General features: G+C 37.9%; 1 protein-coding gene across 4 annotated transcripts in view; it reads left to right on the top strand.

The window, feature by feature from the left end:
* The window catches only part of Atr (ATR serine/threonine kinase), a 97,444-nt gene that overhangs the window by 15,409 nt on the left and 69,533 nt on the right, over positions 1–12,502 (top strand). For all 4 annotated transcript variants that reach the window (XM_063266146.1, NM_001427167.1, XM_006243600.5 and 1 more), the window contains exons 15-19: positions 2,268–2,462; positions 4,503–4,688; positions 6,129–6,221; positions 8,589–8,719; positions 11,303–11,446. In XM_063266146.1, coding sequence (XP_063122216.1) covers positions 2,268–2,462; positions 4,503–4,688; positions 6,129–6,221; positions 8,589–8,719; positions 11,303–11,446 — 749 coding nt within the window. The remainder of the gene's footprint in view (positions 1–2,267; positions 2,463–4,502; positions 4,689–6,128; positions 6,222–8,588; positions 8,720–11,302; positions 11,447–12,502) is intronic.

Raw genomic sequence — 12,502 nt, forward strand, 5'->3', positions numbered from 1 at the left:
ATTTCATTCTGTTTGTTTATTTTTATAGAAAACCTTACAAGTACTGTCCTAGGTGTGGTTTAATGAGCAGACACCAAAGCAACTCTTACAATGACAACATTTAATGGGGACTGACTTACAGGTTCAGAGGTTCAGTCCATTATCATCAAGGCAGGAATATGGCAGCATCCAGGCAGGAGGAGCTGAGAGTTCTACATCTTCATCTGATGGGTGCTAGGAGAAGACTGGCTTACAGGCAGCTAGGATGAGGGTCTTAATAACCCACACCCACAGTGACACACCTACTCCAACAGGGCCACACCTTCCAATAATGCCACTCCAAGGGCCAAGCATATACAAACCATCACAAGTATATTTAGGACCATATGACCCTTAGATTTTTAAAATTACATGCTTTATGTGTGTGTGTGTGTATACATCAGAAGACAACCTTGGCTGTTGTTGCTCAGGCACTGTCCATCAATTTTGGGGGTGTGGTTGTTGGGCACAGAGTCCCAGCATAGTGCCCTGGAGTTTTTGCCAAGTAAATTTGAATGGCTGAGCAGCAAGCCTTTAACATCTCTCTGTCTCTGATTCCATAGCACTGGGAATAAAGGCTTCTGTCACCATGCCTAGCTGTTTGCTGAGGATTGAACTTACATCCTCATGCTTACACGGCGTGCTCTTTACCACCTGAACTATCTCCTGAGCCCTTAAATTGTGTATTTATTTTTACTTTGACAGAGATTATTGATTACACAGTATAACTTAAACATTTATTTATTTATTTATTTATTTATTTATTTATTTATTTATTGTTCTATATATCATATTTAATGATACCATAATCTGGTTAACTCTTATGTTTTCAATAGTGTCCTGGGCTCCATTAGTCATTGAAAAATTAATATTTACCTGTAAGAAGTTGAATTCTAAAATAGAGAATTAGTGATATGATCTGCTGTGAATTCGAATGATAGACTTTGTAGCATGGGATAGTTTAGGAAGACTCTGAAATTCATTAGGGCTAAGTTTTAAAGGGTAATGGAGCATTTTATCTTTTTATCTTTCCCTCAAAGTCAGGTTTATTGTTAGTCTTAATAAATTGTGATAACAGTTCATACAGGAGTTTTCCCTATAGTATTATTTTAACAAACTTAAGTTGCTTATAAATTGATTATATATACAAAGAAAATAGGAACCACAGATTCATACCTTATTAATTTCATCAAAACCCACAAATATTTATTGCAACATTACCCAGTGGCAAAATAAAACTCTAAGAAGAAACTTAATGTCTAAATTTAAGACATACTATGCAACCACCTTAAGCTAAGTATAACTAAAGTTAAAAGGCATATGGTATGTCTGAAGGGAATCCTATTTGTAACTTTGTTGTTTTCTTTTTCTTTCTTTTTTCTTTAAGACAGAGTCTCATTCTGTAGCACAGGTCGGTGTCAAGTGTTCTCTCTTGCCTCAGACTCACACTTCAAGTCACACTTCAAGTGTGACAGAATCTCACACTTGAAAGCAAGGCTTGGATCTTGTTCATTGTTACATCCCAGGTTTAGAGTAATGACTTAACATGGAGTTATAATCATTAGGACATGTAGAATAAATACACAAAATAACTATTTTCCCTTTGGAGTTTATGGTAATTTAATGAGCTAGACCTTAAAAGAAATAGACCAAAAAGGAAAGATTTGTTGCAGTATTGGGATGTTAGATGTGCTTAACTGCTTCACTGGCTGTGGGTGTCTGTATCTGTTTGGGTCAGCTGCTGGGTGGAGCCTTTCAGAGGACAACTTGCTCCTGTCACCAAGCATAACAGAGCATCATTAATCATGTCAGGGATTGGTGCTTGCCCACTGCATGGGTCTCAAGTTGGGCTGGTTATTGGTAGCCCATTCCCTCAGTCTCTGCCCCATCCCTGTGCCTGTGTTTCTTGTAGACAGGATAAATTTTGGGTTGGAAGTTTTGTGGGCAGTTTGGTTTCTTTATCACGCCCTGGGGCTTGCCTGTTTTCTGTAATTATGAAGCACCAATTCTATGATCTAAGACATTCTTTCAGTTTGCACTGGCTATTCTCTACACTTTTATTCAGACCCTGAATCATAGTAATGTCATCCGTCTGTTATAGTCTAGTGAGGAGTGACGAAGCTGAAAACAAGTACGATTCCATACTTAACTTCCTGTAACATTAAAAAGTATTTCTTGTGGATGGCTTATTTGAACAGTTTATCACCCAGACAAGTGTACTTTTTGATAATTACTGTGTTTTTTTCCAGAGGACATTACAAGTTCTACTTCCTGATCTGGCCGCCAAAGCAAGTCCTGCAGCATCGGCTCTCATCCGAACTTTAGGGAAACAATTAAATGTCAACCGTCGAGAGATTTTAATAAATAACTTCAAATATATTTTTTCTCATTTGGTTTGTTCTTGTTCCAAAGATGAATTAGAACGTGCCCTTCATTATCTGAAGGTATTTGAATATTTGTATGTATTTTGTTCTTTTATTTAAATTAACATTATTGGAAAAACTATTGTAACATTGTAATATAGGAAGGGCCATAATTTATAGCTTATACTGTAAGAATTTGTATAAATATTATTGTGTTACATAATCATTGTCGGGCTGGAGAGATGGATCAGCTGTTAAGAGCACTGACTGCTCTTCCAGAGGTCCTGAGTTTAATTCCCAGCACCCACATGGTGGCTCAAGACAATCTGTAATGGGATCTGATGCCCTCTTCTGGTATGTAGGTGTACATGCAGACAGAGCACTCCTACATTTAAAAAGTAATCATTGTCTTGGGAGGATTCTAAATAACATTTTTTTGGTATTTTTTTCTGATCATTTACTATAATGAGATAGAATAGTCATCCTTTCACGGGCCTGTGGTTTTTATATAATTTTAGTGATTTTTGTGCTGATTACAGTTTTAAGTAAGCTGATATTGTACAAGTAATTATAGGAAGAGATAACTGTCTTTAATCATATGCCTGTATTTGGTTTATTTACTTGCTGCTCTGATTATAATTTGATTTCAATTCTTCCCACTTTAAAATATTAAATTTTTGTGGGACTGGAGAGATAGATGGCTTAAGGCTAACAATCTGTGTTCAGTTCCCGACACTCACATGGCAGATCATATCTTCCTGTAACTTCACATCCAAGGGGTCTGAGACCCTCCTCTGACCTCTATGGCACCAAGCACCCATGAACATACACCTACATATAGGCAGAACACTCTTGTGTATAATAAGAAAACAGATTAATCTTACTATTTTAGTGCATGTGGGAAAGACAGAGTGCATGGACCTTTATGCGTGTGTGGAGATAGAGAACAACTTTTGGGACTCATTTCGTTGTGGGTTTAGGCTTCATTATGGGTTTAGGCTGTTAAATTTGCATGTCTAGCTAATTTTTAAATTTAAAATTATAGCTTAGGCTTCTTTTTTGATTTTATATTAACAGCAGTGTCTTTGAGGAATATAAGACTATGGGATCAGAGGACCTTAATTTCATTTTTCTCTAAGAGGACAGCAGGTGTCTTCTCACTTGAGGACTAATGACTATTAATTGTTTTCATTCATCTCAAGAGCATTAACCTGTGTGTTACAGAAACAGAATGACAGTATTTATGGATTGCATACTACATGTCAAAAACTTCGCTCTATGCTATCTGGGTCACTTAAGTTACTTGGCAAGATAGAGGGAGCATAGTTTATCTTTTATACAAAATGCTTGAGACCAGATTTCAGATTCTTTTTGTGCGTGCGCGCACGTGCGCGCGCACACACACACACACACACACACACACACACACACGCACACGCCCACACAAATACACAATGAGATATCTTGAGAATGAAACCAAAATCTAAACACAGAATTCATTCCTGTTTCACATACATCTTAAATGTATAGCCCAAAGCTAGTTTTATACAATATTTTCAATGTGCCCTCATTTTGACAACAACTTGTGTTTTAAAGTCAAGTATGGAATTATAATAGTGTTCAAAAGAATTGGTATTTGTGTTTTTAAATAGAAACATTCAGGCAGTGTTTTGCTTTACAGATGATGACACTTAAGGCAATGAGGTTAGGTTAGATTAGGTAATTTGTCCACATCACAGGACAGCCTATAAATGACAGCTAGATAGAATTTAAACTCCCGCATTCTGAACGAAACCATGCTGTGAACACTGTTTTTACTCCCAGGGCCTATGCATTTGTAAATACTGTTTTGCTGGTGCAGAAAGACCTTAGGCAAGCATAAGACTTTTCATTTTTAAATTTCATTTCAAAATTAAGTCTGATCACTTTTCTTCATTGTATACAGCTCATGGGAGACCTATCAGGAGAGAACAAGATTAGAATCCATTGCCAATGTTCTTTCTTAGTACTATTAGTGAACTGTGCCACTTGACTTAGAGCTCTTGATTTACTAAAAACACATTAAAAATCAGTGCATTTAAATTGGATGCTAACATGAGGAAAATGTTTTAATATCTTTAGAATGAAACAGAAATTGAGTTGGGGAGCCTGTTAAGACAGGATTTTCAAGGATTGCACAATGAATTATTGCTGCGTATTGGAGAACATTATCAACAAGTTTTCAATGGTTTGTCAATCCTTGCCTCATTTGCATCTAGTGATGATCCGTATCAAGGACCACGAGATATCACATCGCCTGAACTGATGGTAAGGGACACGGTACATGGAATTTAGTTTGTTTGGTTTTCTCCTTTTCTGTACCTTACTTATAAAACCCAAGAAACTCCTCTCATCTGTTTTCCAAACGTAAGTATCTCTTTAAGTTTTAATTGATATTTTCCTTCCTTACTAATTACTAATTAGGAGAATGTTCTATATACTTGCTTAGTCCAACCTTATAAAAGCATTTTCTTCACTGAGATTTCCTCCTCTCAGATAATCTTAGCCTGTGTCAAGTTGACACCCTCCCCAGCAAGATGGCTCACTATTGAGCCATCTGTGTGTAACTTCAGCCCCCAAAGAATCTGTATTCTTCCTTCCTGACTTCCCCTCATCTTCCCTACTTTGGGCAATGGTACTTTGTACCGTCATCTACTCATTTGCTTCAACCAAAACCCGAGAACAATAAGTGAGCTCTTCGAATAAACTCTGTAAGACCATGTGTGACAGTATGCCTTTCCAACCCACCTTTTGTTCAGTTCTTCTTTTCACTGCTTTGTTTCTTAAAAATGGCAAACTTTCAGATTTGTAGTTGTTGGCTTTAGATGGTCTCTGTACTTATATTAATAATTCCCTGGGTGCTTTTTACTATTCACAGTTTCCTTATCACCCCTACCTAAACTGATTTATCCAATTTTTACCACGTGCTCACATTTGTTTCCTTATAGCCCCTATCAGTCATGGTTATGTTTGAATTTATCTAGTGCCTCCTGCTAATTTGCCATATATTCCGTTGCCTATCCAAACCCATGTGCCTGGCACGATAGCATAGAAACACAGGTATTTGGTGAATGGAGATAGACATAGTCAAAGTACTGTTTGGCTCAATGCCAAGAACTTTAAAATTAGAATATTTATATAGACTTGATGCCACCTATTCCTACGTTTTATTTAAGACCATAAATTAGAACCATATAATTAGTGAATTGCAGTTTCTCATGCCAAAGTTTAATTCCAATCTAAATTAGAAGTTCACAAAACATATTTTGGAGCCGCTGTGATGAAACCCATTATTTGGCCAATCTCAAAAAAAACCTGAGGATTTTTTTTTAAAGTAAGTTCACAAACCAAAAGGTAAATTCGGGCTTGAAAAACAAATGTTTTCTTTGCTTGGCAAAATTTCTGTATGCTAGATAGATAACTAATTCCTCTTCACGATACACTAGTACAGATTCTTCCTCATCTGCCCTCAGCCATGCATACAACCCTAAGGTAACCAAAATCACATGCCTCAACCTTAAGCCATGCTACCTTAGAACATATTTAAATTGTCACTCATCACTAGCTCTTTTCCTGCCATTTCCTGCCTGGTATAGTTCAGTGGTACAGTTCCATTTGAAGTTCTGTAGTAAATCTCCAGTTCAGAGGAAAAGAAGAGAGACACTTAATATATGTAAAACATATAACATCTTTTCTTTAAATCCATAGGCTGATTATTTGCAACCGAAATTGTTGGGCATTCTAGCCTTTTTTAATATGCAGTTACTGAGCTCCAGTGTTGGTATTGAAGATAAAAAAATGGTAAGTGGTGATATTTGAATTCCAAGACACTAGAATAAAATTTATATTGAATACTATGAGTTCTGCATCTAGTTTAAACATTCAAGTAGAAAAAGTCATGGAACAAGCTGGGTGTGGTAGCTCACCCCTGTAATTTCAGCATGTGCAGGGCTCAGAGCGTAATGCTAGCCTGGGCTACATCTTGAGTTCCAAGCAAGCCTTAACTAAGTATGAGACTGTCAAAAAGGAAAAGCAACCAAACATTTGATATTTATTACTGGTTATATATTTGTTCTTTAGACATTGTAAAAATAGAAATTGTACCATTGGCAGCTCTTTCACTAATGATGAAAATTAGGAAACCAACTCAAGCTGTCGTAAAGAATTCGACACTAAATACACTAAATACTAAATACACAAAAATAACTTCCGCTACAACTTGATTCTAGATTCAAAGAACATTTCAGAATCAGTATCTTTGGTCAGAGTCTCTAGGTTAACTCTCTACTTTTGTTATAATAGCTCAGGGTGTGTTTGAACTTCTGGTAGTCCTCCTGCCTCAGCCTCCTGTATGCTGGGATCATGACAGCCACCTTGCTCAGCTAGTTTTCAACTTGTCAGGTAATAATACTAATGTCTGCAGGCCCATGCCATCATGACATCTAGCACAGTTGAAAACTTAAGCCAGCAGTACCTGAGAACTTCAATGTCAATTGTATAATTAAATTTTATTGGTTCGGGCTGGAGAGATGGCTCAGTAGTTAAGAGCACCGACTGCTCTTCCAGAGGTCCTGAGTTCAAATCCCAGCAACCACATGGTGGCTCACAACCATCTGTAGTGGGATCCGATGCCCTCTTCTGGTGTGTCTGAAGACAGCTACAGTGTACTCATATACAAAATAAATAAATAAATCTTTAAAAAAAAGCGTATGAGCATTTAAAAAAAAAATTTTATTGGTTCACCTGGGTCTACTGTTGGTATTTCTGTTCTTAGTGTATATGTGTGTTAGCATGAGTATGCAACAGTGCTCACATAGAGGTCAGAGGGCAACATGGATGAGTCAGTATACTCCGACTGTATGGGTTTTAGGGCTAGAACTAGGTTGTCAGGCTCTGCAGCAAGCCTTTACCTTAAGAGCTACCTTGCTGGTCCAGTAGCACCTTTTATTTCAGAATGCATTCCCCTTCTGATAACTTTAAGGATCCACATAAGACAGCAAAATTTAGCTACAAATTCTAACGGTCATTGCCTATAATTTCAGTTTTAACTAGTAAATTTTCAGTAACTTATATGCTATCTAAATGGCTTCCCAGACACTTATGCTAAATGAAGAAATGGTTGAGTGTACGTCTAAGGAAAGTGGAATTCATGTTACAAAGCCATAAAGAGCTTCCATGTTTTGGTACCTGTGCTGGCTAGTTTTATGTCATCTTGACACAAGGTATAGTCACTGGTGAGGAGAGAGCCTCAGTTTAGAAAATAGTTCCATAAGATCAGGCTGTAGCCAAGCGTATAGGGCATTTTCTTAATTGGTGAATGAGGGAGGGTCCAGCCCTCTGTGGGTGGGGCCACTTCTAGGCTTGGTGGTCCTGGGTGCTGTAAGAAAGCAGCCTGAGGGGTTGGGGATTTAGCTCAGTGGTAGAGCGCTTGCCTAGCAAGCGCAAAGCCCTGGGTTCGGTCCCCAGCCCCGAAAAAAAGAAAAGAAAAAAAAAGGCAGCCTGAGTAAACCCTGAGGGGCAAGTCCATACATAGCACCCCTCCATGGCTTCTGCATCAGTTTCTTCCTCTAAGTTCCTGCCCCATTTGAGTTCCTGTCCTGAATTCTTTCAGTGGTAAAGAGTGATGTGGAGACATAAGCCAGATAAACTCTTTCCAACTGAACTTGCTTTTGGCCATGGTGTTTAAACACAGGCGTAGTAACCCTAACTAAGACAGTACTGCATTCTGTTTCTGTTTTAAGGCTATCTGGTGGTTGTTTGCTGTATTAAATAAAGGACATCTTGAATTTAGAATCATTAAGACTATTATTGACCATTATGAAACATACTGCTTAAATTATATTATAAATAACTTCAAATTCAATCTATATCTGTATTTACACTAATGATATGAAAAATATTTGAAAAAATTTAGATGTATCATATCCTGATTTATTGGACCATAGTAGCAATACAACTTCAAGAGCAACAAAAATAAGAATGCAATTTGTTTTTCAGATTCTTGGTTCTCATATAAGTTGACCAAAAAATTGGCCAGCATTTATTAGATCTTTTGTGTCACATACATTGATACCTTGACATTTAGGTAGGAAGCAATTGTTTCTATCACTTGTCTCTCTGGCATCTTGTTTACAAGTTCTTTTTTAACAAACTCAACTTTCTTTGTAGGCCTTGACTAGTTTGATGTCTTTGATGAAGTTGATGGGACCTAAGCATGTTAGTTCTGTGAGAGTAAAGATGATGACCACACTGAGAACTGGACTGAGATTCAAGGATGATTTCCCTGAGTTATGCTGCAGGTAAATAACCATCATATTTGAAATGTTTTCTTGTATTTCTGGGTAATTCTAACGTGAGTTCTTATCACAGGCTGATCTGATTGGAACACTTTTTTCAATTGAGGTGTTCTTTTCCTAAATGACTCTAGTTTGTGTCGAGTTGGCAGTGAAGTAGCCAGCACAGTTGACCTTTGTCGTCTTGATGCACAGCCCCATCACTTGTTAAGTCGTAACTTTTTTTCTTGATCATTTCCAATTAATTAATGTCACATATAAAACATGCTAACTTTTAAAAGTCCCCGTCTAAACTTCCAAACACTTTAAAAGTTAATTTCTTTATAAAATTTAAGTCTCTCTAAAATTTCTAAGTCTCTTAACTGTGGGCTTCTATAAAGTCAAAAATAAGTTATGTACTTTCTTCCTCCAAGAGGAAAGGACCAGAGCACAGTCACGTTCCGAACAGAGCAAAGCCAAATTCCCAACAGTATGAATCACTCAGTGTCCAGTGTCTGCATTCACTTATGCTCTTCTAGGCTCTAAAGGACTCACATATTCCTCTGGCTCTGCAGACATGCAGACACAGGACATGCAGTTTCATGTAGGCTTTTTTATAGAACCCAGGACCACCAGCCCAGGGATGGCACTACCCACAAGGAGCTGGGCCCTCTCACCCTTGATCACTAATTGAGAAAATGCCTTACAGCTGGATCTCATGGAGGCATAATCCTCAAGGGAGGCTCCTTTCTCTGTAATAACTCCAGCTTGTGTCAAGTTGACACACAAACCTGCCAGTACATCAGGTTTGTCACAGCAATGATTGACAGCATGATTCTGGTACTTTTTTTTTTTTTTTTTTTTTTTGGTCCCATTAGGATTTCTGTTGCTGTAATAGCTTTTAACTCTCAAGTTATAGTCCATCACTGTGTGAAGTCAGGGCAGGAACTCAAGCAAGGCAAGAACCTGGAGATGGGAACTGAAACAAGCCATGAAGGAATGCTGCTTATGAGATTGCATCTCACAGCTTGCTCAGGGTGCTTTCTTTCTTTCCTTTTTTTTTTTTTAAAGATTTATTTATTTATTATTTATAAGTACACTGTAGCTGTCCTCAGACACACCAGAAGAGGGCATCAGATCTCATTACAGATGGTTGTGAGCCACCATGTGGTTGCTGGGATTTGAACTCAGGACCTCTGGAAGAGCAGTCAATGCTCTTAACCACTGAGCCATCTCTCCAGCCCTCAGTGTGCTTTCTTATACCATCCAGAACCACTCACCCAGAAATGGCACCACCCCATTTATTATGGACCCACCCAAGTCAATCGTCCGTCCACCAGCTGATCTTTTGGGAGCATTTTCTCAGTTGTGATTACCTCTTCCAAATGATTCTGCTGATATCAGGATGACATAAAACTTCTTCACCCACTTACTTCTTTCATCTTCCATGGTTCCTAGACTGGCCTGGAACTTTCTGTGGGCAGAGCTGGGTTTATAGGTGTGTGCCATCACATCTGTCTTTTTGGGGTTTTCTTTGTATGTTTGTTTGATTTTGTTGTTGTTTGGGTTTTTTTGTTTGGATTGGTTAGATTTGGTTTGTGTGTGTATTTGCCCATACTGCTACCTCAGGCTCCTGATTTCTGGAATTGCAAACCTGTACCAATATACGTTTTTAATGTATCTAACCTATCATATTTAACCTACCACACCATAACTTAATGTAACCTAGCTTAAACGAGCTCAGAGCACTAACAGTAGCTTTCAGTTGGCCAACTTCATGTAACACAAAGCCTGTTTGTAGTAAAGTGTTGAGTATCTCATTAGTCTACTGAACACAGTAGTAAGCTACTCAGTATAATACATTGTTCACTCCCCATGATTCCATGAAACCTATGACTGTGGCTTGCTCTCACTGCCTAGCATCACAGGGAAAAATTGTGTTGTATTCCTAGTTCATGGAATGATGAAAATTGAGTTTTGTTTTTAAAATTTCCTAAGGTTCTTACATAGCCCAGGCTGCCCTTGAACTCTATGATGTTACTCTACAAGTGTTGAGATTGGAGTTGTGAATCACCACATCCAACCACCAAATAGAGTTTCTTCTCGATATGTTTACTCAAATACATTTAGAGTATTCTAAAGTTAAAAAATCTTTTTAAATTGTACTGTTCTTATAGATTATCTGTGGAAGCAAATGCATAAATACATTACATTCAAATTTTCTTTTGTATTGATCATGTCATGAAAAACTGATTTTACTTTGAAATTTATTTGTTTTGAGTATTTGGTTGGTTGGATGGTTGGTTGGCATTTTTAAGTTTTGTTTTACTTAGTATAACTTAGAGATCACTGTGTGTTTGTATGTATCATTGATCTTTATATCAAAAGCTACTTTAATCTCTTTATGCATATATCATTATTCAGCTAACAACTAATTGGTGGTACTTTACAAACATTAAAATACTTCAGTTAGGGGCTGGGGATTTAGCTCAGTGGTAGAGCGCTTACCTAGGAAGCGCAAGGCCCTGGGTTCGGTCCCCAGCTCCGAAAAAAAGAACCAAAAAAAAAAAAAAACAAAAAAACTTCAGTTAATTGTTGTTTTTCACTTAGAGCATGGGACTGCTTTGTTCGTTGTCTGGACCACGCTTACCTGGGACCCCTGCTCAGTCATGTCATAGTGGCTTTGCTACCTCTCATACAGATGCAGCCTAAAGAAACTGCGGCTATCTTTCACTACCTCATCATTGAAAACAGGTATTGTAACTGAAATTAATCAGAAAATAGTGACATCTGTGTATCTCTGTGTGTGTGTGTGTGTGTGTGTGTGTGTCTGTGTGTGTGTGTGTGTCTGTGTGTGTGTGTGTGTGTGTGTGTGTAAACCAAAAGTTGACATTGGGTGTCTTCCTCGGTCATCCTCCACTTTATTGTTTTTGTTGTGTGTTTGTTTTTTGAATGTTTGAAGTAGGATCTCACTATGTCACTCTGGCTGTCTCGGAACTCACTACTTAGACAAGTCTGCCCTCAAACTCACAGAAATCTGCTTGCCCCTGCCCCTGCCCCTGCTCCTGCTCCTGCCCCTGCCCCTGCCTCCCGGACACTAGGATTTAAATGCCACCACCTTATTTTTTGAGACAAAGTCTTGGGAAGAACTGACCCCTTTAGAGTCTGGCTCACCAGCAAAGCTCCGAGAGCCCTGTCTTTGCTTCTTGGCCCTGGGTTCACAGGCACACACTTTCCTGTGGTTACTTGGGGATCCAATTTACATCCTCAATCTTACACAGCAAGTGCCTTACCAAATGGGCAATCTCTCCAGCTCTAAAATATTTAGAAATGTATTTTTATGTCTCAAAGTATTAGTATTAGTTTGATAATGTAGATTACTATTTTAATAGAGTCAAGTCTTTTGGGAAGATTATTGGTATATGACTACTTATCTAAATAGTCGAATTTTCAATGGGTGTTGTTTCTATTTTAAATATACTTGAAACTCATTGATTAATAGATCAGTAATGAATTTTCTTCACTGATTTTCATTTGGTAAAGGTAATTTTACCTTTCTTAAGTAAATCAGGTACCCTAAGGAATGCTAGGAGGGGTATTTATCACTTTCTGCACCACTCCTCCTCAGTTGCTTAGAATTTCTATTTCATCAAATTACCCTTGAACCAGCTTCCCTTACTTTAGACTTTTATGGCTTTTTTCTTCCTTTAAAAATCATTTCTTTCCATGTATTATTTCAGCATAGACAGATGTTCTCTGGGTCTCTTTCTAAATATTGAATTGCAAATTGGTTATCTTGACCTTTAAAGC

The sequence above is a fragment of the Rattus norvegicus genome, chromosome 8 (genome assembly GCF_036323735.1).
Source record: "Rattus norvegicus strain BN/NHsdMcwi chromosome 8, GRCr8, whole genome shotgun sequence".
In the NCBI taxonomy this organism is placed as follows: domain Eukaryota; kingdom Metazoa; phylum Chordata; class Mammalia; order Rodentia; family Muridae; genus Rattus; species Rattus norvegicus.